Source organism: Mangifera indica, chromosome 10, assembly GCF_011075055.1.
Source record: "Mangifera indica cultivar Alphonso chromosome 10, CATAS_Mindica_2.1, whole genome shotgun sequence".
Lineage (NCBI taxonomy): Eukaryota > Viridiplantae > Streptophyta > Magnoliopsida > Sapindales > Anacardiaceae > Mangifera > Mangifera indica.
In genome coordinates, this window is record NC_058146.1 from 1,047,040 (window position 1) to 1,070,880 (window position 23,841).

At 32.2% G+C, this 23,841-nt stretch overlaps 3 protein-coding genes and 1 non-coding gene across 5 annotated transcripts; 3 read left to right on the forward strand and 1 right to left on the reverse strand.

Moving 5' to 3' along the window:
• The first annotated feature begins 5,225 nt into the window (after positions 1-5,225).
• Positions 5,226-6,764, forward strand: LOC123226849 (cysteine-rich and transmembrane domain-containing protein WIH2-like). The gene is made up of 3 exons (XM_044651367.1): positions 5,226-5,408; positions 5,616-5,808; positions 6,489-6,764. Exons 1-3 carry the CDS (start codon positions 5,357-5,359, stop codon positions 6,532-6,534), a joined length of 291 nt encoding a protein of 96 aa, XP_044507302.1. The 5' UTR covers positions 5,226-5,356; the 3' UTR covers positions 6,535-6,764.
• Positions 6,765-8,769: 2,005 nt separating this feature from the next.
• On the forward strand, positions 8,770-17,257 carry LOC123228138 (telomere repeat-binding factor 1-like). 2 transcript variants are annotated; one of them, XM_044653390.1, is made up of 7 exons: positions 8,770-8,913; positions 10,083-10,285; positions 10,444-10,670; positions 11,210-11,294; positions 12,024-12,107; positions 15,953-16,303; positions 16,690-17,257. In XM_044653390.1, exons 2-7 carry the CDS (start codon positions 10,136-10,138, stop codon positions 16,702-16,704), a joined length of 912 nt encoding a protein of 303 aa, XP_044509325.1. In that variant the 5' UTR covers positions 8,770-8,913; positions 10,083-10,135; the 3' UTR covers positions 16,705-17,257. The 2 variants fall into 2 exon arrangements, with proteins under 2 accessions (XP_044509325.1, XP_044509326.1); XM_044653391.1 differs by lacking the exon at positions 8,770-8,913 and having other exon boundaries at positions 10,082-10,285; positions 10,394-10,670.
• Positions 17,258-17,977: 720 nt separating this feature from the next.
• TRNAP-UGG lies at positions 17,978-18,049 on the forward strand. Its single transcript has one exon. It is a non-coding gene; the product is annotated as a tRNA-Pro (tRNA).
• Positions 18,050-18,397: 348 nt separating this feature from the next.
• On the reverse strand, positions 18,398-22,496 carry LOC123228311 (ADP-ribosylation factor-like protein 8a). The gene is made up of 6 exons (XM_044653664.1): positions 22,315-22,496; positions 21,102-21,183; positions 20,958-20,990; positions 20,689-20,810; positions 19,163-19,324; positions 18,398-18,820 (listed from the first exon to the last, which is right to left on the reverse strand). The coding sequence occupies exons 1-6, from the start codon at positions 22,350-22,352 to the stop codon at positions 18,703-18,705; spliced, it is 555 nt and encodes a 184-aa protein (XP_044509599.1). The 5' UTR covers positions 22,353-22,496; the 3' UTR covers positions 18,398-18,702.
• Positions 22,497-23,841: the final 1,345 nt, after the last annotated feature.

Sequence of the window (23,841 nt, forward strand, 5' to 3'; positions counted from 1 at the left end):
ACCAAGATGAAGTGTTTGACTTTGAATTTCTTCCTTCAATTAGTTCAGTCGACATTATGAGATATTAATTAAAATAGATAAAAAAATTTTTGTCTAAACATTTTTATATATACTTTTGTTACAGTTACTTTTTTAAGTAAATTAATTGTTTGTTTCAATAATACACTTTTCTTTTAATATACTTTCCCTTCAGTCATGTTATTTTTCAACACAATCAATGATGATATACTCCAATATTACATCATCACATTAAATACAAGATAATATGATGATTTATATTATAATAAATCTAAACTTTTGAAAAAAACTTGTTGTGAAAACTTTAATGGATAGAAGTTTAAAATTTGGAATGCTGATTTCTGAGAGAAGTTTGATTTTGTTTATTTATTTAATTACCGGTCATATTAGTTGTGTAAACAGTGAATATTTATTGTATTAATAAAAATAGAACAAGTTTTCATGTTAGATCGAAACGAAAAGCAAAAATGTGATTTCTTAAAAACCGAATATGAGTCTAAGTGTAAATACAAAATATGAATATAAGTATAAAGTACGAGTGCAAAATACGAGAATACACATGCACAAAGTCATAAATACGAAGAATATGAAGTGCATCACTATAAAAATTTTATATAAATATAAAAATAATATAAATATTTTTTATATTTATATAAAAATATATAAATCTTTATAAAAAAACATATTTTTATATTTTTATAAAAGCATTTTCACATTCGTACTTTGTGCATGCATATTCTCGTACTTGTATTTTGCATTTACATTTACACTCATATTCAGTTTTCAAAAAATCATATTTTTACTTTCCAGTCTAATTTAATATCAAAATTTGTTACACTTTTACTAATATAATAGATATAAATTATCTAAATAACTAATATAATCAATAATTAAACAAATAAATAAAATCAAATATCTTTCATAAATCAATATTTAAACTTTAAAAATTAGCATTTAAAGTTTAAAATTTCCATCTGTGGGAGTTTCTACAATAAATTCTAAACGAAAGTTTACATTTTTTATTATATAAGTTATTAGAATATAGGGGACGGTCATACTCATACTATAAGGGACAAATTGCTCGCTGCCGATGAATAATGCCGGCGACTGACTACTCAACCTGAGCATAGGGCAGCTTGGAGATTTCATCAGCATCAACGTGCTGAAAAAAAGAAGATTCTGGTTTGGCCTCAGCTTGACCACTTCGCAACTTCTCCCTTTCCTTAAAGCATCTTTTTCGATAGGTTGAACGGAGTGTAAATTTCCTCTCTTTGGTTCTCGAACCGGGAATGAACTCCCCGGGGTTCTAGCTTGGAGCAGGACTAGAACGTGCTACATGGGCATTGTCGTCTCTGTCCTCCAAAGAAAGCTCGTCGAAGTCCTTACATAAAGCAAACATTTGTAGATTCTCTATCTCTTCTAAAAAGTGGTACCAAATTGAATTGTCCATTTCGGCGTTCTTTCTTATATCATTTTTAGAGTCTCAATCGAGCCGGTCAGATCAATTGAGAAGTCAGGCACGAAGAGGCTCCAATAAGGAGAAGGTTGAGGCTTTCCTTGCCTTTGTGGTGTGGAAAGAAACCTCTAGTCATTCCAAGATAAACAAGTCGGTAACCGGTAGCCTAGCTATGTTCTTCTTTCCATGGAAGTTAAAGAAAGGAAGAAGTGATCGGAGGAAAAAGCGATGCCATCTATTTTGCTCTTGCCACAGGTGGGTTGGGCATTAGAAAGAGGCCTAAGCCTAGGATAAAGAAAGTTCACTAAGCCAGAGCTCCTTTCTTCCTATGCAACCGATTCTCCGCCACTCCTGAAAGAAGCCTGCATGCCCACTCTCCTTTCCCCTCCCCTCCCCTCCTATATTGAAAGGGAGGGCCTCGCCTCATTATTGGAGGCTACAGATTCATGACAAGGTGGTTCTACGACAATGCAGGAATCGGCCAAAGAGTAGCAATCATCCACCAAACGCTTTTGCAGTTAGAATATCTTGTATTTAAGTGATAATATATTAATTATATTGAAAAAAAAAAATTGGCTGGAGAGAAAATATATTAAAAAATGATATTACTAAAATAATTGATAAATTTATTTTTGTGCAGTCTGGTCAGCGCATCTGTTTCGGGTTTTCTCAGAGGCCAAAGTGCAAAGCCCCGTAGCCTATCCCTAGTCAGGAAGGTCGTACACACAAAAATTTCGATTTCAATCTAGTTCTAATTTGCTGACAAATCTGGTTCAGTGGCTATTCCATACCGTGGATCCGTCGTCCGTCGTACATGCATATGGATCTTTCTGAGTTTCCACCCCCCTTTTTAGTAGGAGTCAAATTTGTCCTTAGTGCAATGGTAATCGTACTATCTTTGACTGAAATAATAACCCAAAGCAACTTTTTAAAATTAACCATTAATTTTAAAAAATAAAATTGGTTCCTTGTACGTGCAAGGAACCAATTTTTGTAACTGAGTGGTAGTATTATTTTTTGTCATGAGCAACCAACCGGGTCATAAATGTGGATTTAAAGGAGTTAATTCCATTTACCAACTTGGGGTTTAGTTGTTATTACAGATTTAAATACTAGGATATATCAGAATCAATGGCAATGACAAAGTAAAAATGGTTAGTTTGAGGTAGAATTTGGGTCATATTTGAAAGAATTGAATCAACCATAATAATAATAATAATAAATGTAGGAACAAACAAAAGTTCGATATTAATTTTATTGAACTCATTATTGATAAAGTAAAGTATATTCCCTTCCAAGCTAAGAAATAAGCTGTACTCTGCTGGCCTTGTCCTGTCCTGGGTAGACCCAACGAAACTTCGTCTCTAATAAATGAAGATTGAGAAGATGAAAGGAGAAATTATAATTTTTTAAAATTAAAAAATTTTAAATAAAAATAAAATTAGTAATTTTTAAAATTTAAAAAAAATATATAATAAATTTTATATTTTTAATATTATTAATAAAATAATTATTTTATTTTTATTTTTAATAAAAAATTTTAATATTAATTAATCTATCAATAATATTTTAAAATTTTTATATCTTTTAAATATAATTTTAGAAACGTAATAAAACTTATGTGTGGGTAAATCCTTTGGCCGCCGAAAAGAAGATAATCTGTCTGCTCTGCTCTTATCCATCCTTAACCGTGGAAATTTTAATCGTTTCTGTCTGGTAAAAACTGACCGCAGACTTGGTCCCCAGGGGCACGTTATCATCCACCTAAACTTATATAATAATAAGTCATAAATAAAATAGGGAGAGTGCTTAGGTCTTTGGTACGAAAAACGTTGTCGCATAAAATAAAATAAAATAAAATGATATATATACATTTGTCAATCCAACCTGCTTCCTTCATAAGTTACGTCGAACATTTGTCAATTCTACAATATTTATTTTGTAAATCACAATGCCAGCTTCAGGTGATTACTGGGATTTATTTGGCCGCCTCTGCTTTTCTCAGCCTTGTTTTTTGTCATCCTGTAACTTGACAGGCATCCATGCATGCATGTTCATCGGTAAAGTTCCATAATTTTTATGATAGATATTTTTTATTTTCAAAAAATTATTATATATATTCTCATTTTAAAATTAATAATTATAAAAAAATCAATTCAAATATTGAAATAATTATCAATAATAATTACAACCACATTAAAATAATATGATTTTAATAAAATTTTAAGATAGAAGACCATGTGATGAATATTTTAGTTGGTAAGGAAAATAAAATTTGTTTATATTTTAAGAGTATATATATGTTCAGACTTCATAATAATAATAATATTATTAATAATAAATAAAATATATTTAAATTAGGATAATATATATGATATGAGATTTGATTTGATTATGATATATTTAATTTAATTAGGATAAGATTTGAATTTTAAAATTTAAAATATTAAGAATATAAATATGAATGGTTGGACTGAGAAGGGTAGAGAAAATTGAATATTTGGATAATTTGGTTAATCTGATTAATTTATTTAAAATCAAGTCATTAGTTAATTTTGAATTGAATTAAGTCATTATCACGTTTGTAAGTAGGATCAAATTGAACTCTATATAATTAAAGTTTGATTCAATTTAAAAACAAACTGTCTTTTTCAACTCAAGTTTAATTTAAATTCAACTTAAACAAATTTAAACTGAACTAAATTAATTTAATTTTCAAAACTGAACCCAACCCTAGAAATAGCTGATCACCCTCGATAAACCTCGCTACTTCAACAGTCATGAGGTGGAAAGGGAGAATCTTCATGTAAGAATGATTCAAGAAGAATGCGAATAATTTGAGTTGTGATGTGAAAAAAATCCAACCCAACATGGGACTTCAGTTTTGGAATGTTTGTTTTTTGACTCCCAATCATAAAAGACAAATGCTTGTAGGGAAATTCCATGTTCCTATTTTGATTTTTGTACTATTCAATCCCCACAACTATTTTTGGTATAAATACAAACATATAACAATACATTCAATAATGGCCAATGTCTAATGTTACATAATGACACATTTTTGGGGGCCTAATAGTTGTTACAATAGACACCTAATCTTTTCCGAAACATTATTTACTCAATAAACGATAATTTTGTTAATAAAATTTATTAAATCTATTATAATATTAGTGAAAAGATAAAAAAATATTATTTATACAAAATTTAAACAGTATTTTTCCTCTTAAATATTTATAAAATATATTATAAAATTAAAAATTATTAAAAATTGTTATAAAATTAAATATTATTTTTACCTGTTGACTATTATTCCTTTCTTGATGTTATCACCCTTACCTCGTTGCCAACTAATTTTTTCAATTTGTGTGACTAGGGAAAAAAGTAAAAAAAGGTAAGATTAGGAGGACAAAAGGACAATTTGCTAAAATGACAGCCGTAATACATGGTTAAGAACAACATTAAAACTTTCACATATCAGTGCAGTTGACCTTTCAAATTTAAGAGGGACAAGTTCTTTCATAAAAGTTTGGGTGAAAAAGTGTGATTCTTCCTCTGTAGCTACAAGAGAATCGCCCAATTTGTTTCACTAGTTCCGAAGTAACCCAAACGGTACGTTTCAATTTTCCACTACGGATTTTCCCGACGTGCCTAAATCCATTTGTCCATCCAACTTATGCTTATGACGTGTCAACATCCCACGCCCTCAGCTCTTCAACCCACACTAGCCTCCTTTCTTCACCCTACATCTACCGTCCCTATAAGAGCCTGCAAAAATATCTCTTTCTTCCTGGTATTCTCAAAATCCTCCCACTCAGACGGGACGACTTTGCCTAAGCAAGAACACCGAGATCCCTCTTCTTCACCAAACTTTGAACTCCGATAATGAGTTACTACAATCAACAACAGCCCCCCGTCGGCGTCCCTCCTCCTCAAGGTTTCACTCTCAATTTATTCTTTCATATTGATTTTATTTTTTTCAATCTTTTTTCCGATCCTTTTGCTATGCCGTCAGCTTTGTTGAGTCATCGGTGATTTAGGGGTTCTGGGTTTTGTTTGTTTTAGATCTGGGAAAATTAGTTAAGCAGTCTCTTCGATTTTATTATTGATCTGTTGTTGGGTTTTGTTTGGAAACGCGTGATAGGTTATCCATCGGAAGGATATGCTAAGGACGCCTATCCGCCTCCGGGATATCCTCCACCGGGATACCCTCAACAGGGATATCCTCCGCCTCAGGGATATCCTCCTCAGGGATATCCTCAGTACGCTCCTCAATACGCACAGCCTCCGCCTCAACAACAACAACAGAGTCAGACCACCGGTATCTTGGAAGGATGGTATATTTTCTCTTTCTTCTTTTCTTTTGTACAAATTTGGTTGAGTCGGGGTTAGATCTGAGTTAACTCACGCACTAGGTTGCGAGTGAATAGGGTAGGTCGAAGACCGTGTCTGTGTTTAACGATAAAAAAAGAGAAATCTCCGTTCACGAGATATGTATTTTGTCGGCGGTTGAAGGGTGTTTTGGTAATTTAAGTTTGTGGTTGGCTCCCAATACCTGGAGTAATGGGCCTTTGACAGCGTTAATATCCAGACTTCGAGTTGGCCGGACCTCGAATTGATAACATACAGGGACGGACCGGTTCAGTTAGTATTTTTAAAATAATTTTTTTATAATTAATTTAAATTATTTTAACATAAAAATACAAAAATATAGGTAAAATAAATCACAAAAAGACCCAATTTTCATCTGAACTGATGGATCTTTCTTCCCCGAGTTCTAGTCTCCGACTTTTAAAAGCAAATCAATATTTTTGTGTTTAGAGTTGATTGCGGTTTGATCGAAGTCAAACTACGATTTAAGAGGTTTAAATGGTTGGATCGCGGTCCAATTGTTGACCCTGGTTTTTGGAGCAAGTCTGAACGGAGCTTGCCTCAGGTTTAGATAAGACCGGCGTAACCGGGGGATAAGGGTTCTATAACCATGACCTTTGAAATAATATTTTTGTGACATGTGCAGCTTGGCTGCTTTGTGCTGTTGCTGCCTGTTGGATGCTTGCTTCTGATGAGAAATGGTGATCGGATAGATTCGAGGTTGATTTTGGGTGGAGCTGCTGCAATTGTTGAATTGTTTTACATCTTCGTATGTGTAATTGTCGTGGGTTTTAAGTCTGATAATAATATTGAGAATATTTGGTTGGAAGTGTTTAAAATGTTGGAGATTTATGATTCGTAAAAGACTGATTTATGTAAATTCTCATTTGTTTTGATGTTTTTATCAAAGTAAACTTGGACAGCTGCTGTTATCTGTTTGCTTTTGGACTTAGGTGATGGAATAGAACAAAAGAATGTCTGGGAATAATAAGCTTTAGTGGAAGGAGGATCCTAGTTCGTGTTAAGGGGTAGAAGATAGATAGTTCAATTTGAACTTGACCTGATTTAACATAACATGCTTTAGTAACTTATCATTGTAACAGAGATTGATTCAACTCCATTGATCTGTTTTGACATGAGACCATCCGAATGGACCTGTTTTGAAAATACATTATTTGAACACAACGCATATAAGTTGTATTAGGGTTATTATGAAAGATCAATCTGAACATGATTTGCAAATATAAACACAGGTCTATTGTAAAAATCTCAGAACCCATATCCTTACTTTTTGCATGTCGGTCTTTAAAAGGTGATGGTATGTGTCATAGGCCTTATAGTTTTGTGTATTGCTGTCCTTCCTTTTAGTAAGGGTGAACTTAGGTCGGTCATAAACGAACATCTCTTTTGAGCTTGGTGCTTTTTATTTGTGCTAATAGATTTTTTTACTTAACTAAAAAAACAAAGGATAATACGCGATGGTGATCATTTTGTTTCCATGTTTCAATCGTTCAACTTTTGAAAATTAGTAATTTCCATGTGTTTAGAAGATATTTATAAATTTTTGAAAGAGCAATGCTAGGTGTAACTTGGTGGTTCGCATAAATTGCATGGATATCATTTAAAGCAAAAATGATGATATTTTCTATTGGATTAACTGGCAGCTTCCACTTTGATCTAAATCAGTTGGTTGAAATTGACAAGACAGCTTCCACCCAATTTCTGTTTATTGCGTTTCAGGACGGTAGTTTTTAACTATTAAATCTTAAATTCTTATTTGTGAATAGTAAAAATTAACTCTATCACATAAATTTTCAGAATAAAATTATTATTTAATATTAAAAATAATAAAATATTATTTATCTCTTTTTAGATGTAAAAATTAATAATTTTTAAAATTAAATTTTAAAATATTATATTTTTTTAAGGTTTTTTCTTCTTTCATTTCCATGTTTTTAGACACTATCATTGGCTGATTTTCTCTCCCTCCCCTTTCATTGTAATTTCTGATGCTTTCTCTTTGTCTGCATCACTTCTTCGAATGACGATGATAAAGCAAAGGCATAGAAAATTATAATAAAAAGGAAGAGAGAGAGAATCGGTAGGTGACAATGCTTGAAAAAAAGAAAAAAAAAACAAAAAATTATAATAATGTTAATTAGTGTCGTTAATTTTACCCATCCACTGATGGGTGTTGAATTTTCAATAATTAAAGGGTACTATCTTGATAATGCAATGAATTTTGGGTGGGAATAAGTTCTTTGGCCTATATTAAATAATATTTTGTTTTTAGAATTAGTTAAAAAACCACTTTTATTGGTTTGACCAAGTCACCTTTTAAGTATAAAGAATTATGAGTTTAATTTTTTTTTAGTAACATTTTAAGGTAAAATTTTTGACTTATTTAAATAATTAGTTATATAATTGATCATTGGATGTAAAATTTTATTTGCTTTGTGTGATTAGTTCACTCATAAAAAGTTAATCTGATTCAAATATAATCTCTTGTTATAAGAAAAAAATTCGAATCAAATCGAGTTTCAATTTGAATTTTAAATAGTTGGCTCAAATTTGAAAATAATATTAATAAACTCATATCATATTATATTAATAAAATTCAACTAATTTATTTTAAATATAAAGATATAATTAATAAATATATAAATTATATAATTTTTATTTATTAAAAATATAATAATATAATAAATAAATATATAAATTATAACACTTAGTTATAATTTGTTGAGGAGGTGAAGTATAGTAAATCGAGTCCAATTTAAACCGTTAAATCCAATTTTATTTGATTTAATTCGATCTAATAACGAAATGATTTTGAAAATTTAAATTAAATTCCCAACCTAAACGGAGTTGTTGGGGTCCGCCAATTAACCATTTTACTTTAGTTTCCAATACTTGTAAGACTTATCACGTAACTTAATTTTCTAGCATGTGTCAAAATTCACGAATCAACGCACAACGCTCACATTTCGTACCTGGACATCGCAAAAAAAAAAAAAAAAAAAAAAAAAAAGAGCCGAAAATTAAAATTAAAATAAAAGTTGTCATCTCTGGTATGATTCTCTCTTCTTCTTGGTAATAATTGCAATTTCTATTGTGTTTATTTTTTTTGTTTGTTTTTAGTTCAATTTTTGGTGTTTGTTTTGTTGATAGAAAGGTTCTGTCTGTTTATGTTTACGGAGACTAATTATAAATTTAATTGCATTTTTATAAAATTTATTTATTTAGGGTTTTCTATTTGTTTTTTTTTGGAATCCTCTTTTCCATCGTTGTTTTTTGTTGTCATATTAGGTGCTCTGATCTTTCGATATTGTATGATGTGGTTAAATTTATTTGATTAATGAGTTTTTTACCTATTGAATTGATGCTGTTATTTAGTTATAGTGAGAAAATGGGTTTGGTTGAAACTTCTGCGGTTTGGATTTGTGTTGCCAGCGAGATTTATTGAATTAGAGAATAGAAGAAAATATTTCAAAATTTTGTTGAATCAGGCTCTGAATCATAAAAATGCACCATCGTGTTTTAAAATCTTAGTTTACCTTTATATTTACTATTTGGCGCAATGTGCAGTCTTTTTCTTCATCTGGGTAACTGAAGTATAAACCATTTTAAAAAGATTGCTAGTGTCTTCATGTAATGTATGTTGCGTCTTTGAAGTGCACAAATTTGAAAATGATTTATCATAGTTAGTTTAATCATTTTACAGTTACTGTTGAATAGAGTATGCCTATGTGAGGACAAAATATTTCAGTGTATGGTGCTTTCATGGCTTTGATTAAAATAGTTCTGTTGTTTTGAGATTTTAGTTTCTTGTACATTCAAGTAATCACTTTATCCTCAAAAAGGTAGACGTTTGTTGTTTTTAGTCATTTGGTTGGTCTTCTGTAGATTTATTTCTGCACGGAATATGAACTTTGTTTTGTTAACAAGATGATGATACCTGCAACCTTTAATCGTGTAATATTTTGTGGGGGTTAAATGATACTACAGTTTCAACTTTGTATAAAAACATATGTAACGCATGATGAATTGTTGGGGAAACCTAAAAAAGTTAATGCAATTAATTAGAATGAATGGTGTGTCAATAAAAGATTGATGTTACTTGATTTTGTAGACAAAGTTTGTATGTTTGGTAAATGTTTGAAAGTCCTTTCTTTTTGAGAGTTTTGACTGCATCGGTTACTGTCATTTGATTGTTTTTATTTTATCATCTGCACATTAGGTTTGCAGTTCAGAATTTCAGTTGATTTTTAGGAGTTTCTTTAGCTGTTCTTTATGGGTGCTCCAAAGCAGAAATGGACACAAGAAGAAGAGGCTGCACTAAAAGCTGGGGTTATTAAACATGGAGCTGGCAAATGGCGCACAATACTTAAAGACCCGGAATTCAGTGGTGTCTTGTATATGCGTTCTAATGTTGATCTCAAGGTTGGTTGTATCACAAATTTTACTTACCTATGTTGCTGAGAGAAGCATTTTTACCCTTAACTGCCCAACCTGAGAGTGGACAGCTAATGCAGTCCACTTATTGAGCAGGGTTCTATGGTTTGAATGGTGATTGATTGCTATGTTTTGATGTGGGGTAGGACAAGTGGAGAAATATGAGTGTGATGACCAATGGATGCGGATCACGGGAAAAGTCTAGGTTAGCTATCAAAAGAACACCACATGCCCCTAAATTGGAGGAGGACTCTTTGTCTCTTGCTGCTAATGCTTCTTTAAGCGATGAGGAAGAAATTCAAGATGTTAAGCCAGTCCCAGTTGCCAGTGGTATGCCACAGATTGCTGCTGCTCCAAAGGGATCTATAGTAAGGTAGGACTTTTTTTCTGATGTAATTAGTTTTGCATTTTCTCAGTTCTTAACTGATACATAAAGACCCCCCTTAAGAGAGGGAGAGAGAGAGAGAGAGAGAGAGAGAGAGAGAGAGGAAATGGAGATACTTTGGCACATGGGTAATGTTGCCATTATCACTGCACTTCGGATAGGTCCCATACTTTTTTCATTTTTACTGATTGGATTTTTGTTGTTCTTTATATTTTAGTAGCTTGCTTCAATACTATCTTCACTATGGTTATCAAAATTAATTGAACTCAAGATCTATATATATTTTTATCCCTTCATGTTTACTTCTACTATCACAATTGAGTTTGAGAAGTTTTTTTAATGAAAATACTCAAAAGCCTTATCTAAATGTAGTGTCATGCATCCACTCTGGATTTTGTTGTATTCTCCAACATTTAATGCCATTTAAGGTTATACTTCGGTAATTTTAAAACGTAATAAAGGTACAGTGTTTTACCATTATGTATGATTGTGAAATATATTCTAATTCTTTGTTTTCGCTGTTTTAGGTTGGACAACCTTATAATGGAGGCTATAACCACCTTGAAGGAGCCTGGGGGTTCTAATAAGACATCCATTTCTGCATACATTGAGGTACTTCAAGATATGAGGAAAAAATGTTCTAGAATATAATTTGTTCTTATTTTATAGGAATTTCTCTTTGTTTTTTGAGATTTATTTGTAGTTCTATTAACATTTCTGTTTAACCTCATGGTACTTAAATTATAGTTTGCGTGATCTATTTGGTACAGTTCTTCATTGGTCATTGATTTTGTATGAGGCCGAGGAGTATTTAGGTGGAATAAGTAATTAATAGGACAGTTTCTTGACATAACTGGGTCTTCCAGTTTTCCTTAATGCTATAATGTTCCTTACCCAACAAAGTTAGTATTTTTAGCTCATCCATTGATTAATGATGACATTGTTGGTACTAATGCTTTCCATAGTTTGTATTGACTGCACATTCTTCATTAATACAGTTGCACGTTTGGGCATGGTCTAGATCATGACATTTGAAATGGATATGTTGATTATTGGTTATTTTTACGTTATACATATCTTATTAAACTTTCATTTCTTTTAAGAGTAATGCTATGCGTATACACTTTTAAGTACACAAATGATTTGTCATTGTATGATTGAGTGTTATTTTATTCTTAATTCAAAATCACTCAATCGCATGATATCACATTATCTGTGTACTCAGAAGTGTGTACAGATAGTTTTATTGTTCTTTTAAATATGTCATGGCCTATACTTCTTAGTATTGATAAAAGTTTACTTGTCTTATATGCTCGCCTTCGCCTTTTATTTGTTTTGCAGGAGCAATACTGGGCACCTCCAGACTTTAAGAGGCTACTGACAGCTAAATTGAAGTATTTAGCAGCAACAGGGAGGCTCATTAAGGTAGTAACTAGTTATGTGCTGCAAATCTGTGGTGTATTGTTAATTGACTTGGATGCCTGTTAACAGTAAGCTTTGATGCCGTTAACCTTAACAAAAGCTAAAGTATCTACATCATCCTTGTGTGTGTGTGTGTGTGTGTGTATTCTAACAGTGAAATCTAAGTGAATGAAACACTTCTTTATGCCATGTTACAGTAAGCAACTTGGGCCTTTAATAAGTTAATATTCATACATATTCCCAATTGGTGGAATTTCTTATGGACTTTTTGGAGTGAGTTAGATCACACTGCATCTTTATTGACTGTGGATTGCATATGAAGTGAGTGATTAACAAGTTGAGTCTTTTGCTGTTTGAAATTGTTGAAACATGGTTTTTGAAACAAAGATTTATGCAAGAGCCTATGTGGTTAGGATGTAGGCCCTTCTTGCTTGTCATTTGAAAGGGTTTAAGTGAGATATTAAAATCTGAAACAAAGACAATTTTACTGTTTTCTACATATTACTACTATCAGAATCATACAATACTTATAAGAATTCAATTTCTTATATTTGGAATATACATATATGCTATCTAATCTAAAAAGGAACAAATAGTCTGCTTTACATATACAAAAATAACAAATGATTTCTTTCCTAAATCTAAATATAACATATAATTTCTTTCCTAAGTATTCATCAAGATTTCCAGTACTCCCTCTCCTAGTTAGTAAATTTGTATATTATATGCATATTATACGCGTTCGTTGTATTTTACTGTTTTAAACACGTTCATTCATACACTCATATCTTTGGACCTAAAACGTATAAAACACGTATTTTATATACTTACCATATTAAACCTGTATTAAATGCCCGTATTATACATTGCCGTATTTTTTAATTTTTTTCTTTGACAAAGGATAAATTGATGTTATTTTACAAGACACAAAATAACATCATTTTATATAAAAATATATAAAACCCAACCTAAACATTAACAAGTTGCCTTCATTTTCTTCTAAACTTGAAAATCCCTTACAACCCCATATATTTCCTTTTTTATTTCTATTTCTCACCATCAACTCATCATTTTATCTTATAATTTGTTGATATTTCAAAATGACAATTCACTCCGGTGCTCCGATCAAGGTAAGAAACCTATTATCTTGTCAAATTTATACTAGAATAGTCTTGCGATTATAGATTTTGACCTTCATTATTTTGAGTGTAAAGAAAACTTGAACTTGATTAATAATGGTTTGATAAATCTTTTTCTATCTCTATCATTTGACAGTAAGGCCCAATCTTGATTCATAAGTGAAAAAATATATAAGCCTAATTAATTCTATTTAATAATACAATCATTAGGACTTTAAGTTCTTTTCAGTTAGGGCAAATGATATAGGATAAAATAAAAAATTGTACAGATATAATATAATTTCTTTAGATTTTTTTAATTTAGGGTTTAGGTTTTTTTAAATTAATATTTACTTCTAAAGTGTATTTTTATTGTTGAGGATGATATCTATAGGACTTGAATTTGATTCGGCTATAAAGGATTAAAGTAGAATATAAATCATCTACTCTTGTTAAATCTCTTCATGTAAATGTTATGTTTTTGATAGAGTGTAATTGAATCTTGACTATGTATTGTATTTGGAAGTATTGATATTATAATTTGAAAATTGATCATGTATAGTGTTATGTTAGGTCTAATGACCAATGAAATAATTTGATTTGAAATGCTATGTTGATTTTAACTAAATCTTTCATGAAAAGTGCTAAAATTAGAATTGATATTGCTGTATTTTGGAAACGTATTTTTGATGATATGATGCATTAAATCTGTATATATATGTTTTATATTTTTTCCATATTCGAATTTTATAAATGTATTTTTACAAACGTATTTTTCACCATTCGCTGAAGCATATCTGTATATTTCCTGTACCCTTTTTTTTCCTGTTCCCTTATTTATTTGCTAAGCTCTCTTGCAAGCTAGTGAATAGATTTTAGTCATTCCAAGTTTGTTTACGCACAAATCAAAACTAGGTTTAGGCAAGAACTTTGTAAGAATGTTTGTTTCATGTGACTTAGTGAGAACATAGGATAGAGTGATAGTCCCTTGTGATGATTCTCATGTGCTTCATCCAGTCATGTTGAACTGGGTTGTGCACTATGCTTATTGCCGCATTACTATCCCTGAACAATTTTATAGGCTTTGTCAAAGACATGTTTAATTCTGTCATCAACCTTTATATCTAGATGAGCTCACATGGTCCATGTGTTGTAGCTTTGAATCAAGCTTCTGCACAACTTTGGGCCATTACAAATTGTTTCTTGCTCCTCCATGTAACCAGATTCCCCAAGATCTTTGCGCAATATCTGATTGTAGGATTGCTATCCTCAACAACATTTGCTCAATTTGCATCAGAGTATCTGACTACATCTTTGGATTTGGTTTTCCTGGAGAATAGTCCCTTGCTTGGACTCCTTTTTAGATACCTCAAAATTTGATTTCCTACATTCATGTGCCTTTTCGTGGGAGCATGTATAAATTGGCTTACTACACTCAATAAAAGCAATATCCAACCTTGTGAGGGACAAATAGATTAGCTTGCCTACTAGACGTTGATAGTTGTCATTACTTACCGAAGGATCTTCTTTTGAAACTTTCTGTTTCCAAGTTTTTTCTAAGGGCATTCCAGTTGGTTTGCACCCTAGCTTCCTTGTTTCCTTAAGTCAAGTGTATACTTTCTTTAAGAAGTAAAGATCCCATTTTATTCCTTTTAATTTCCATTCTTAGAAAGTACTCAAGAGTTGCTAGATCCTTCACTTTAAATTTGGCCTAAAGTTTCCTCTTGGGGTTCTCAATCTCCTGTTGATCATCTCTTGTAACTACCATATTGTCTACAAGCACCGTTTGTTTTCTAGATTCACCTTTTTTGATAAATAGAGTGAGGTATGTTTGTCTCTGGCTGTAACTGAGTTGCTCCATTACAGTATCGAACCAAGTTACCCATGCTCTTGGAGATTTTTTCAAACCATAAAGGGACTTCATCAGTTTGCATACATCCCCTAAATTCCCGTGTGCTTCAAGGCCTGGTGGAGTCTTTATGTACATTCTTCTAAAGTACCATTCAAGAATGTATTCTTGATGTCTGATTGGTGTAATCTCCAATCCAAATTTGCAACAATAGACAAAAAATTTTTGATTGAGTTCAAGTTGGCCATGAGAGCGAAAGTTTCCTTATGATCAATTCCATCGGTTTGGATTCTTGGCATTGCATTAGAGTTCGTGATCTCCTCGATTAAACATGAATTGGTTTTAGGTCGGTGTGTAACTCTTCCCCTTGACTTGATTACGGGTGTTGGTACACTTTGGTTGAAGAACAACTTGTGTAGGTATAATTAAGGAGGAGACAAGTGCCAGTACCAACATTGTTTTAATTTCATTTGACGGAGAAACAAGCATAGGTATGAGTAAAGCGGATTCTCAATGTTTGTCTCCCTGAGTATCTCTCCTCCCCTGGAGAGAAATTTGGGGGTAGAGGCTTGATATTCGACAAAGGAAACATCAAATGAGAAAAAGGAAGCACTTTGAAGGAGGGTGATAACACTTCTAAACATGATGATACACACACACACACACACACTCCAATGCCGTGGTTTTCTTGTTTGGTACTGCAAATTCAAGTAACTTACATCTATTATTATGATGAGGCAATTCTGCCTTAGAATCACACAAAACTTGACTAACAGGAAACTAAATGTTGATTCCAAAATATTGGTTTTCTGGCTAAGTGGTAGTATTTTCATTTTTTAGGGTTGGATTTTAATGCCAAGAAATTTTTTCTTTGCATGCAGATAAAACGCAAGTATAGGATTGCTCCCACAATACCATTTTCTGACCGAAGAAGAAATTCTTCCATGTTAATCATAGAGGGAAGGCAAAGGGTTTCTCCTCAAGTTGATGATGATGATGTTAATATTCCTACACAATCTCAGATTGATTTAGAGTTAGCCAAGATGAGGAGTATGACTCCCCAAGAGGCTGCTGTTGCTGCTGCTCGAGCAGTTGCTGAGGCTGAAGCTGCCGTAGCAGAAGCTGAAGAAGCGGCAAGGGAGGCAGAGGCTGCAGAAGCTGATGCAAATGCAGCACAAGCTTTTGCAGAAGCTGCAATGAAGACACTAAAAGGAAGAAACAACCAAAAGATGGTAAAATGATATTATATATCTTCATCATGTTGATATCTATGTAATATTGTCAAACTACTAATAATAAAAATAATATAGAGCAGCTCAAACAGAGCTCAAGTTTGAGCTTGTTTGGGCATGATAATTGAGAAGTCAATTTAAGTTGGACTATCGAATCTGCTTGGAGCTGTGCTTGAGCCTGAATTTTGAAGTTCAGCCTGGCTGAGCTGAGACTTTATCTTGAAATATTTTCTCATTGCCATTGCTGAAATTAGTACAGCTTGGCATGTTTGCCCTCCCGATCCTCCAATTCTGATTGCCGAAATCATTATAGTAGTTTCAAATTGATGTTCTGCTGAGATGTTTTTTGAGCATTTGAGTTAATTCATCATCTGTAAACTGTGCAGATGATAAGAGCGTGATGGAAATTAAGGAAGCAACTACAAAGCTTTGTAGACTCAACAAATCGCTGCCATCCAGAATGGACAATGACGAGCAATTGACAAGTGTATTTTCTAGTTGACTTGCTGTGACATCAATGTCCTTTGGTGACATTTGTCTGTATACCTAAATACTACTAGGCCTTTTGGGACAGGTCTGTGCAGGATGACCTTTACATAATGCCATATACTATTAAATTGGTAGATAACAAATAGTTTTTTTCTTGTTGACCATTTGGAAGATGGGTCATATCCTGCTTTTTTTATCTTCATGTTGGCTTAGGTAGGATCTTCTTGTTTGTAGCTGGTATTTATTGATTTTTGGAAATCTGAAAATGCAGCAAAATGCATAGAATTAGAGTGTAGAAAGAAGTAATAAACAGTTGGATTCGTAGTTTCAGACTGAGATGTCTGTTATGTAACCCTTCTTTCTCCATGCCTTCGGGAAATCTGTGATGGAAGTGACTGTATCCGTATTCTTGATGGTTTTTCTGCACCTAATTATGAATAAACCATGTTTCGGGTTTCTCATACAGTAATCTTGTTTTGGGTCTTTTTTATTTTTCCACATCCAATTGAATCATCATTCAATTATATGATGATTCATTATTTGATACTCAGTTGAGTACTTAATACTAGTAGCACAGAGCTTTATTGTTTACCTTTTGCCGTGATTCCTTCAAATTGTTTGAAGTGAGCTGTGAATTTAATTTGAGTTGGATACACCCCTAGACACTCAACTCGAATGTGAGTTGTCTACGTATTTACGATAGGAGGGACGGCTGAGATGTTAAACAAACCTAAGGTATCTGCTAGTTGGCAATGTGTACTGTCCAAGATATAGTTATTAAGAGATGAGTGCTGCTTGGACAACGCAAATTAACCTACACAAATACTTGATAACATTAGGCTTTATAAGTTTATATTTGTACATCAATTTTATAACCAATGCATAAAAGATACCGCGTACCAATGATATGCCCGTGGCCAATCACTAAATCTACTCTTTTAAAATGAACATGACTATCAGTTTTTAAATATCAAAGGAGATAGGCTTTAAATGAATAATAATATAATTAGATAATTTTAAATTAAAGATAAAATAATATTTAATTATAGATGATATAGTATCAAATTACACATGGAAATAACACATTCATCTTATGGATTGCACAACCTATGAGGCAAGTGATTGGATATGATAATATTAATAAAACATCGTTCTATAAATGAACAGTTAATCTCTTCGGTATGTGGGCATTTGGTCTAGTGGTATGATTCTCGCTTTGGGTGCGAGAGGTCCCGAGTTCGATTCTCGGAATGCCCCTATTTTTTAATTTAATCAGCACACCGTACAGTTTTGAAACCGAAACATAAAATGAGAACAGCGTTAATAGTTACAATGGGTGAAACATGTGGAATCAAAATCGACATACCGGCTGTTGTGAAGTTTGACATTATGATGAGAATAGATAAACACAGTCACTGTTATGTCAGTGAATATGTACATCATTTCGAATACTGAAGTTCTGTGTTTCTTTCTTTTTTTTTTTTTTTTTTTTAATTTTAGAAGCTTGATTCGAACTGGATATTCTTATTCGGGTTCAGTTTAAATCCACCCTAATCCAAAGCAATTTATAATATGAGATAAAGTGCCACATGCTTCAGAATCAGATGTATAAAAACCATTATTTCATCAAAAAAGCAGCTCAAATAGCAAGTTTACAACGCAATTCACACCAAAACCTATACAAGACTGGAAATGCTTAATAAACCCAACAATAATACAAGGATGTTTCCCAATTTCTAATGCCAACCCGAACAAAGTATAATAGAAGACTGAAGCCAACTACAACAAAGATAAATGCTCACACATTAACAAACCTTTGATTAGACACAGAGCATATGTCACTTTCTCCACTCTTATATCGGTCAGTTAAATGGAGCCAATACAAGCTCAAAACTACATGAACTGATCACTCAATTCTTTGATTTCGAATGCTTTACCAGCCAGTCAATAACTGAATCAATGTTTGAAGAGTTCTTGCATGATATCATGTAGCAGCAAACTTCTCTATCAGTAATAGACTTCAGCCCCCTGCATTGAAAAATAGAACAATCATATATTGATAAACAAATAAAAAGGGCTGCTACATCTCGAATTTTTTTTTATGAGCAATGCTACGTGTTCGGTACTCAAAACTGGGTTGACATAATTTTATTGATTTTAATATATTCTTTCTTTTAGCTCCATTATTTTATATTCTCAACCTCTCAATATCATTTGCTTATTTTATTGCCAGCACATACTGGGCTAATAAGTGCATGTTCCATTTTTTCCCTGCTTTTTTAGGCAATTTTATGGTAATGTGATATTGATGATAACAGCAGATAAAAGTATTGACAAACCACATAGAAAAGTTCCTGAATCCCTACTTACATTTGTTCACTCAGATTCTCTTTAGACAAGGCTTCTGGTTTATCAATCTTGTTTCCCAGAACCAGTAATGGGATGCCATTCAGTGAAGGCTTACTTAACAAGTCATGGAGCTCACTTCTTGAGACATGCACGTTCTCATAATCAGCAGCATCAACGACATAACTGCAAATTACAACATTGACATTAACATCTCAAGAACAAAATAGTATACCAAATCCAAATTATTGGTTCAATAGACAATTACTTCCTGCAATGTCTGACAGAGAATGCATCATGAAAAATACGAGCATCTTATTTGCAGACAAACCTTAGATCATGAAAGCTTGAAGAATCACATTACTAGTTCACAAAGCCTCATTAGTAAAAAGTTTTTGAAACATCAAGCAAGTAGAAAAGTAAGAAAAGCAGTGAATAACTGCATGTATATATACCATAAATAAAGAAGAAATAATCGGAATGTCAACTGAAAACGATGAGAAAAAATGAAGGGTATGCGATATGATGAGGCTGCAATAGTTTGTAACTAAAACTCCCAGCTTCCTGATCCCAAGCAGGTTATGAATAAGGTTTATGTAGGAAGTTTCATCCAAAAGTAAAACTAAATATAGCAGTAGTAGTTTCAAGAGAAAACATGAGGAAGAAAATATTTATATTAAGAACAAAAGAAAATAAGAGAAATTGAAATAATATGGACAAAAAAGAATGATGAATAGTCTAGATTTTGAAAAAGAAAAATAGTATTAACTGAAATTTTGATAGCATTTGAAAGTCCAATTGCTTTCACTGAAACAAGAATATCTCACTGGAGCATTATTCCTGTGTAACAAGCTTAATGCCCAGACTGATCGAGAGAAAATAAAAAGACAATGATAGAAGATAATAAAAGATGATGCTATGTAAGAAGAATACACTGTGGAAATAATTTTCCTGCATGCATACAAGAAAACAAAGCAAATGGAAAAAAGAAGCACACACTGAAGAGAATAAGTAATATCCCATACAGGACAACAATTCAGAGAATTTATATAAAACAAAAATAAACAAACCTAATGTCAACTGTCACTGTTTTTAAACCAAGAGTAAAAAGAAAACAAAAAACAAAAGGCGTTGAAAGTATCACAGTTAAGTATGTTCAAGCTAGATAGCTATTGGCTTGCACCAGCAATATGTTGACAACAGAATTGTTGGATCTCAATTTTTACTCCAGACTTAAATTAAAAGAAGCTTCAAAATGTTATTCGGAAGAACCCCAAACAGTTGACAAGATAGATTACTAGAGAAACAATCTCCGAAAGAGTAGTAACTTCATATGGTTTTGACAACAATAAATATCATAATCTTCTTTATATAAACAATATGGATCAGAAAATTGATTAACAAATTCAAATGAATTCATATGCAACAAAATAACCAAACAAAACATAAATCATACACAAGAGCCATTTTATAATATTTTGAAAGAAGTAAAAATGACAGAAAGGTTGCTAGTATATATATGGACAAAAATTATAAGTTTAAGGTCATACACAATAGCTGAAACTGCACGGCAGTATCGCTCCCACATACTGCGAAACCTTGGTTGACCTCCGAGATCCCATAACTTTATTGTTACATTTCCTTTAGTCACCTTCCTCATATTAAATCCTACCTGGAGAGAAAAGATGCATAAACCAAAATGTCCACAGAAATAGACTAAGTATAATAGAAACTTGCTGAAATGCACATATGTTGGCATGCAGAGTGCCTTTCAATGGTAAAATGAAAAGAAAAAGATAGCTCTTTCAAGTTAACTCACTGTTGGAATCATGTCTTCGCTGTATCCACCAGTCTGCAGTTATGATTATGAAAATAAATTTAGCCATCAACACAATAATTAAAAGAGACAAGTGAAAGACATACCAAAAAGGAGATTAAATCTCCCATACAAATATTTACTTACGGCTATAACATTCACAAGGGATGTTTTGCCAGCATTCTGAAGGCCTATCAAGGATAGCTCCATTTCTTGCTTAAAAAAGAGACTACAATCAGAAAAGAAAACTATAAGCAATTGAATCATTTTATTCAAAGGGCTGCTCCAGGAGTAATAAATACACACACACACCAAAAAAATAAAAAGTGTGTTTGATCTGGTATCTAGAAAATAGATATGGAGACACAAAACTCATTCAGCATCTTTAAGTTGGAAAAACATTAAGCCCACATACTAGAGACTCTGTTTTAGGTTAAGCAGCTACTAGCAACAGACTTGTGAAAACTGACTTTTTAATTTGCAACATTCCCTTGATATTTTGCGAATAGAGAAAGCCCACATACTAGAGCCTCTGTTGCTGGATAAGCTAGTTCTGAGTATGAAGAAGCTCCCCTCTACAATTAGATGAAGCCCATGCTGTAGAGCTCCATTCTAGGCATAGATGAAGTTCACATGCTAGAGCTTATTTGTAAAGGAAATATGAACCTCCTTACTGTATTAATAGGGGATTGCTATAAGAAATTCACACATTAGAATTTTAAAATTCATATTTTGATCACACAAAACTATATGAATGTGCTAATATCTGGTTTATTCCAAAAAGAACCTTAAATAACATTGCCCCATGACCATTACCATATTCTAATCAACCACCATAATTAATAAAAGAACATTCCAACACCTACACCGTCAGCACAATGCCGTTGTCATAGCTTCTACAACCACTAACCACCATTATCGCTTCTCATCCACAGTGCTACCTTCATCACAAGGCTCATACAAAGAAATACCGCATCCATCAACCAATCACTAAAATCCCATAGTAAAAATAGCTTTTAAAACATAAAAGTAGCTAAAGGTCTCATAAATCAGCTATCCCTCGTAAGATGCTCGATCATGATCACCCATAATCCTTTCCTGATCATCAACCAACTCCACAGAAACTCAACAACGCAGAATCATAACAGATCTTCCAAAAATTTGAATTGTAATAAAATTTTCTTCCTTTTTGTTTCTTTCCTTAAACAATCTTCAGACTCATAATTTATAAACCTATATGTCAAAATCAAATTCAAACGACGCAAAAATCTAACTGAAGCACGAATTCCCCTAATCTAAATTCAAAAAATAAAATCATGATTCCTTCATATTCTGAGCAAAAACGGATAAGAAAGCTTACCTTCGAAGCCAATTGAGGAACGCTTCCCACAATCCCATTTTTTAACAATCTGATTAACAAGAAAAAAAATTAGGGTTTGGAGTTGGAAGTAAAAAGGAAAATTTTCCAACTTTATCTTCACTTAGCTTCGTTTCCTTTTTATTTTCTCTTGAATTCCCTCGCTATTTAAATCAATAAATGAATTGATTCCATTTATGAATAAGTAAAGACAATATAAAGAATGTGTCTCCCACGCGCTGAGAGAGCCAGCCGATCTTGCTTTAGGCGGATTAGTACGACGTCGTTTGTCATCTCCAGTTGTCACGTAATGGAATACTCGTGGTTCCAAGTGATTGGTTGGACGTTGGAGTTTATTTATTTATTTACTATTTAATAATATTGATTTGGTACGTTAATACTTTAAATTATTAATTTATATTATATTATTGTACAATAATAAGATGACGACAATTTATTTTTATTTTTATTTATAATTACACCTTATATAATTTGACCGTCGGAGAGAAATAGTTATCATTCATGGATTGCATACAAAAGACACGGATGCTTACATTGGTTTGATTTAATGATCAATTCAAATAAATTGAATTTAAATTAAAAAAAAATTTGTTGAGTTTGAGATTGGTAATGATATTAAAATTCATTTTGTTGGTAATTTTTTAATATATATATTTTTTTATATTATAATCGCAAGTTAGATTTAAATTAAATTTAAAATAATCCCTATTTGAAGACATTCTTCTATTTTTAATCTTTCCCTTTATAATGTATAAAAAATTGTAAATTTTCCAACTAGTTTTATTTAAACAAATTAATCGTAAATTAAAATTTTAATTTGACAGTTCAATTCACTTGTATATATAGTATGTTACTTTCATCCGAGATACTATTCACTCCTTGGATTATAATATTTATTTGATTATAATTCTTTGGTGCATCATATATCAATTTGAATAAGTTTGAATTCAAATTTAAATTGAGTTTATAGGTTTGGTGTAAATTTGAATTAACCTTAGACTTGATTCTGAATGAATCTATTTGTGAATTTTTCTGCCTTGTATACCTTAGAAATGAACCCAACTAGATTTGGTTATCTTCCTCCGTATTTTTTAAAATAATTGCCGTTATAAGAATAAGCCATGAATGTTGAAATTTTATCATGGTGGATCCAGAGGATATTGGAGAGGACAAAGTTGAACATCCAGTTGGGACCCTCGAACGAAACATCCTCGAACTCTCTTCTATTTCATTTTTTCTGCATAACTCCAACTCTCCCGCCTTCTAATATCAATTTCAGTTTCACCATTTCTTCCCATGCAAACCTCCACCGTTCCTTCTATTCTTCTGCTACATTTTTGTCTTTAAGTCACTTCCCTACTTTCAGTATTTGTTTCTCTCTCATTCTTCCTGCTATAGTACTTAGTGCTATATATATATATATATATATCTATCGTTGTATACAATTCTTTCTTATATTTGAGTTATGGGAATCTTGGTGGAGATTTTTAATGGGGTGTGTGTTTGTGT

Bases quoted from the DNA above. Each gene is read 5' to 3' on its own strand.
- LOC123226849 (XM_044651367.1), top strand. From the start codon at position 5,357: ATGAGTTACTACAATCAACAACAGCCCCCCGTCGGCGTCCCTCCTCCT. The intron at 5,409-5,615 runs GTTTCACTCTCA...AACGCGTGATAG, and splicing joins CGGCGTCCCTCCTCCTCAAG to GTTATCCATCGGAAGGATAT. The intron at 5,809-6,488 runs GTATATTTTCTC...TGACATGTGCAG, and splicing joins ACCGGTATCTTGGAAGGATG to CTTGGCTGCTTTGTGCTGTT.
- LOC123228138 (XM_044653390.1), top strand. From the start codon at position 10,136: ATGGGTGCTCCAAAGCAGAAATGGACACAAGAAGAAGAGGCTGCACTA. The intron at 10,671-11,209 runs GTAGGACTTTTT...TCGCTGTTTTAG, and splicing joins CCAAAGGGATCTATAGTAAG to GTTGGACAACCTTATAATGG. The intron at 11,295-12,023 runs GTACTTCAAGAT...TTTGTTTTGCAG, and splicing joins CCATTTCTGCATACATTGAG to GAGCAATACTGGGCACCTCC.
- LOC123228311 (XM_044653664.1), bottom strand. From the start codon at position 22,352: ATGGGATTGTGGGAAGCGTTCCTCAATTGGCTTCGAAG. The intron at 20,991-21,101 runs GTAAGTAAATAT...TCATAACTGCAG, and splicing joins CCCTTGTGAATGTTATAGCC to ACTGGTGGATACAGCGAAGA. The intron at 18,821-19,162 runs GTAAGTAGGGAT...TTTTCAATGCAG, and splicing joins GAGAATCTGAGTGAACAAAT to GGGGCTGAAGTCTATTACTG.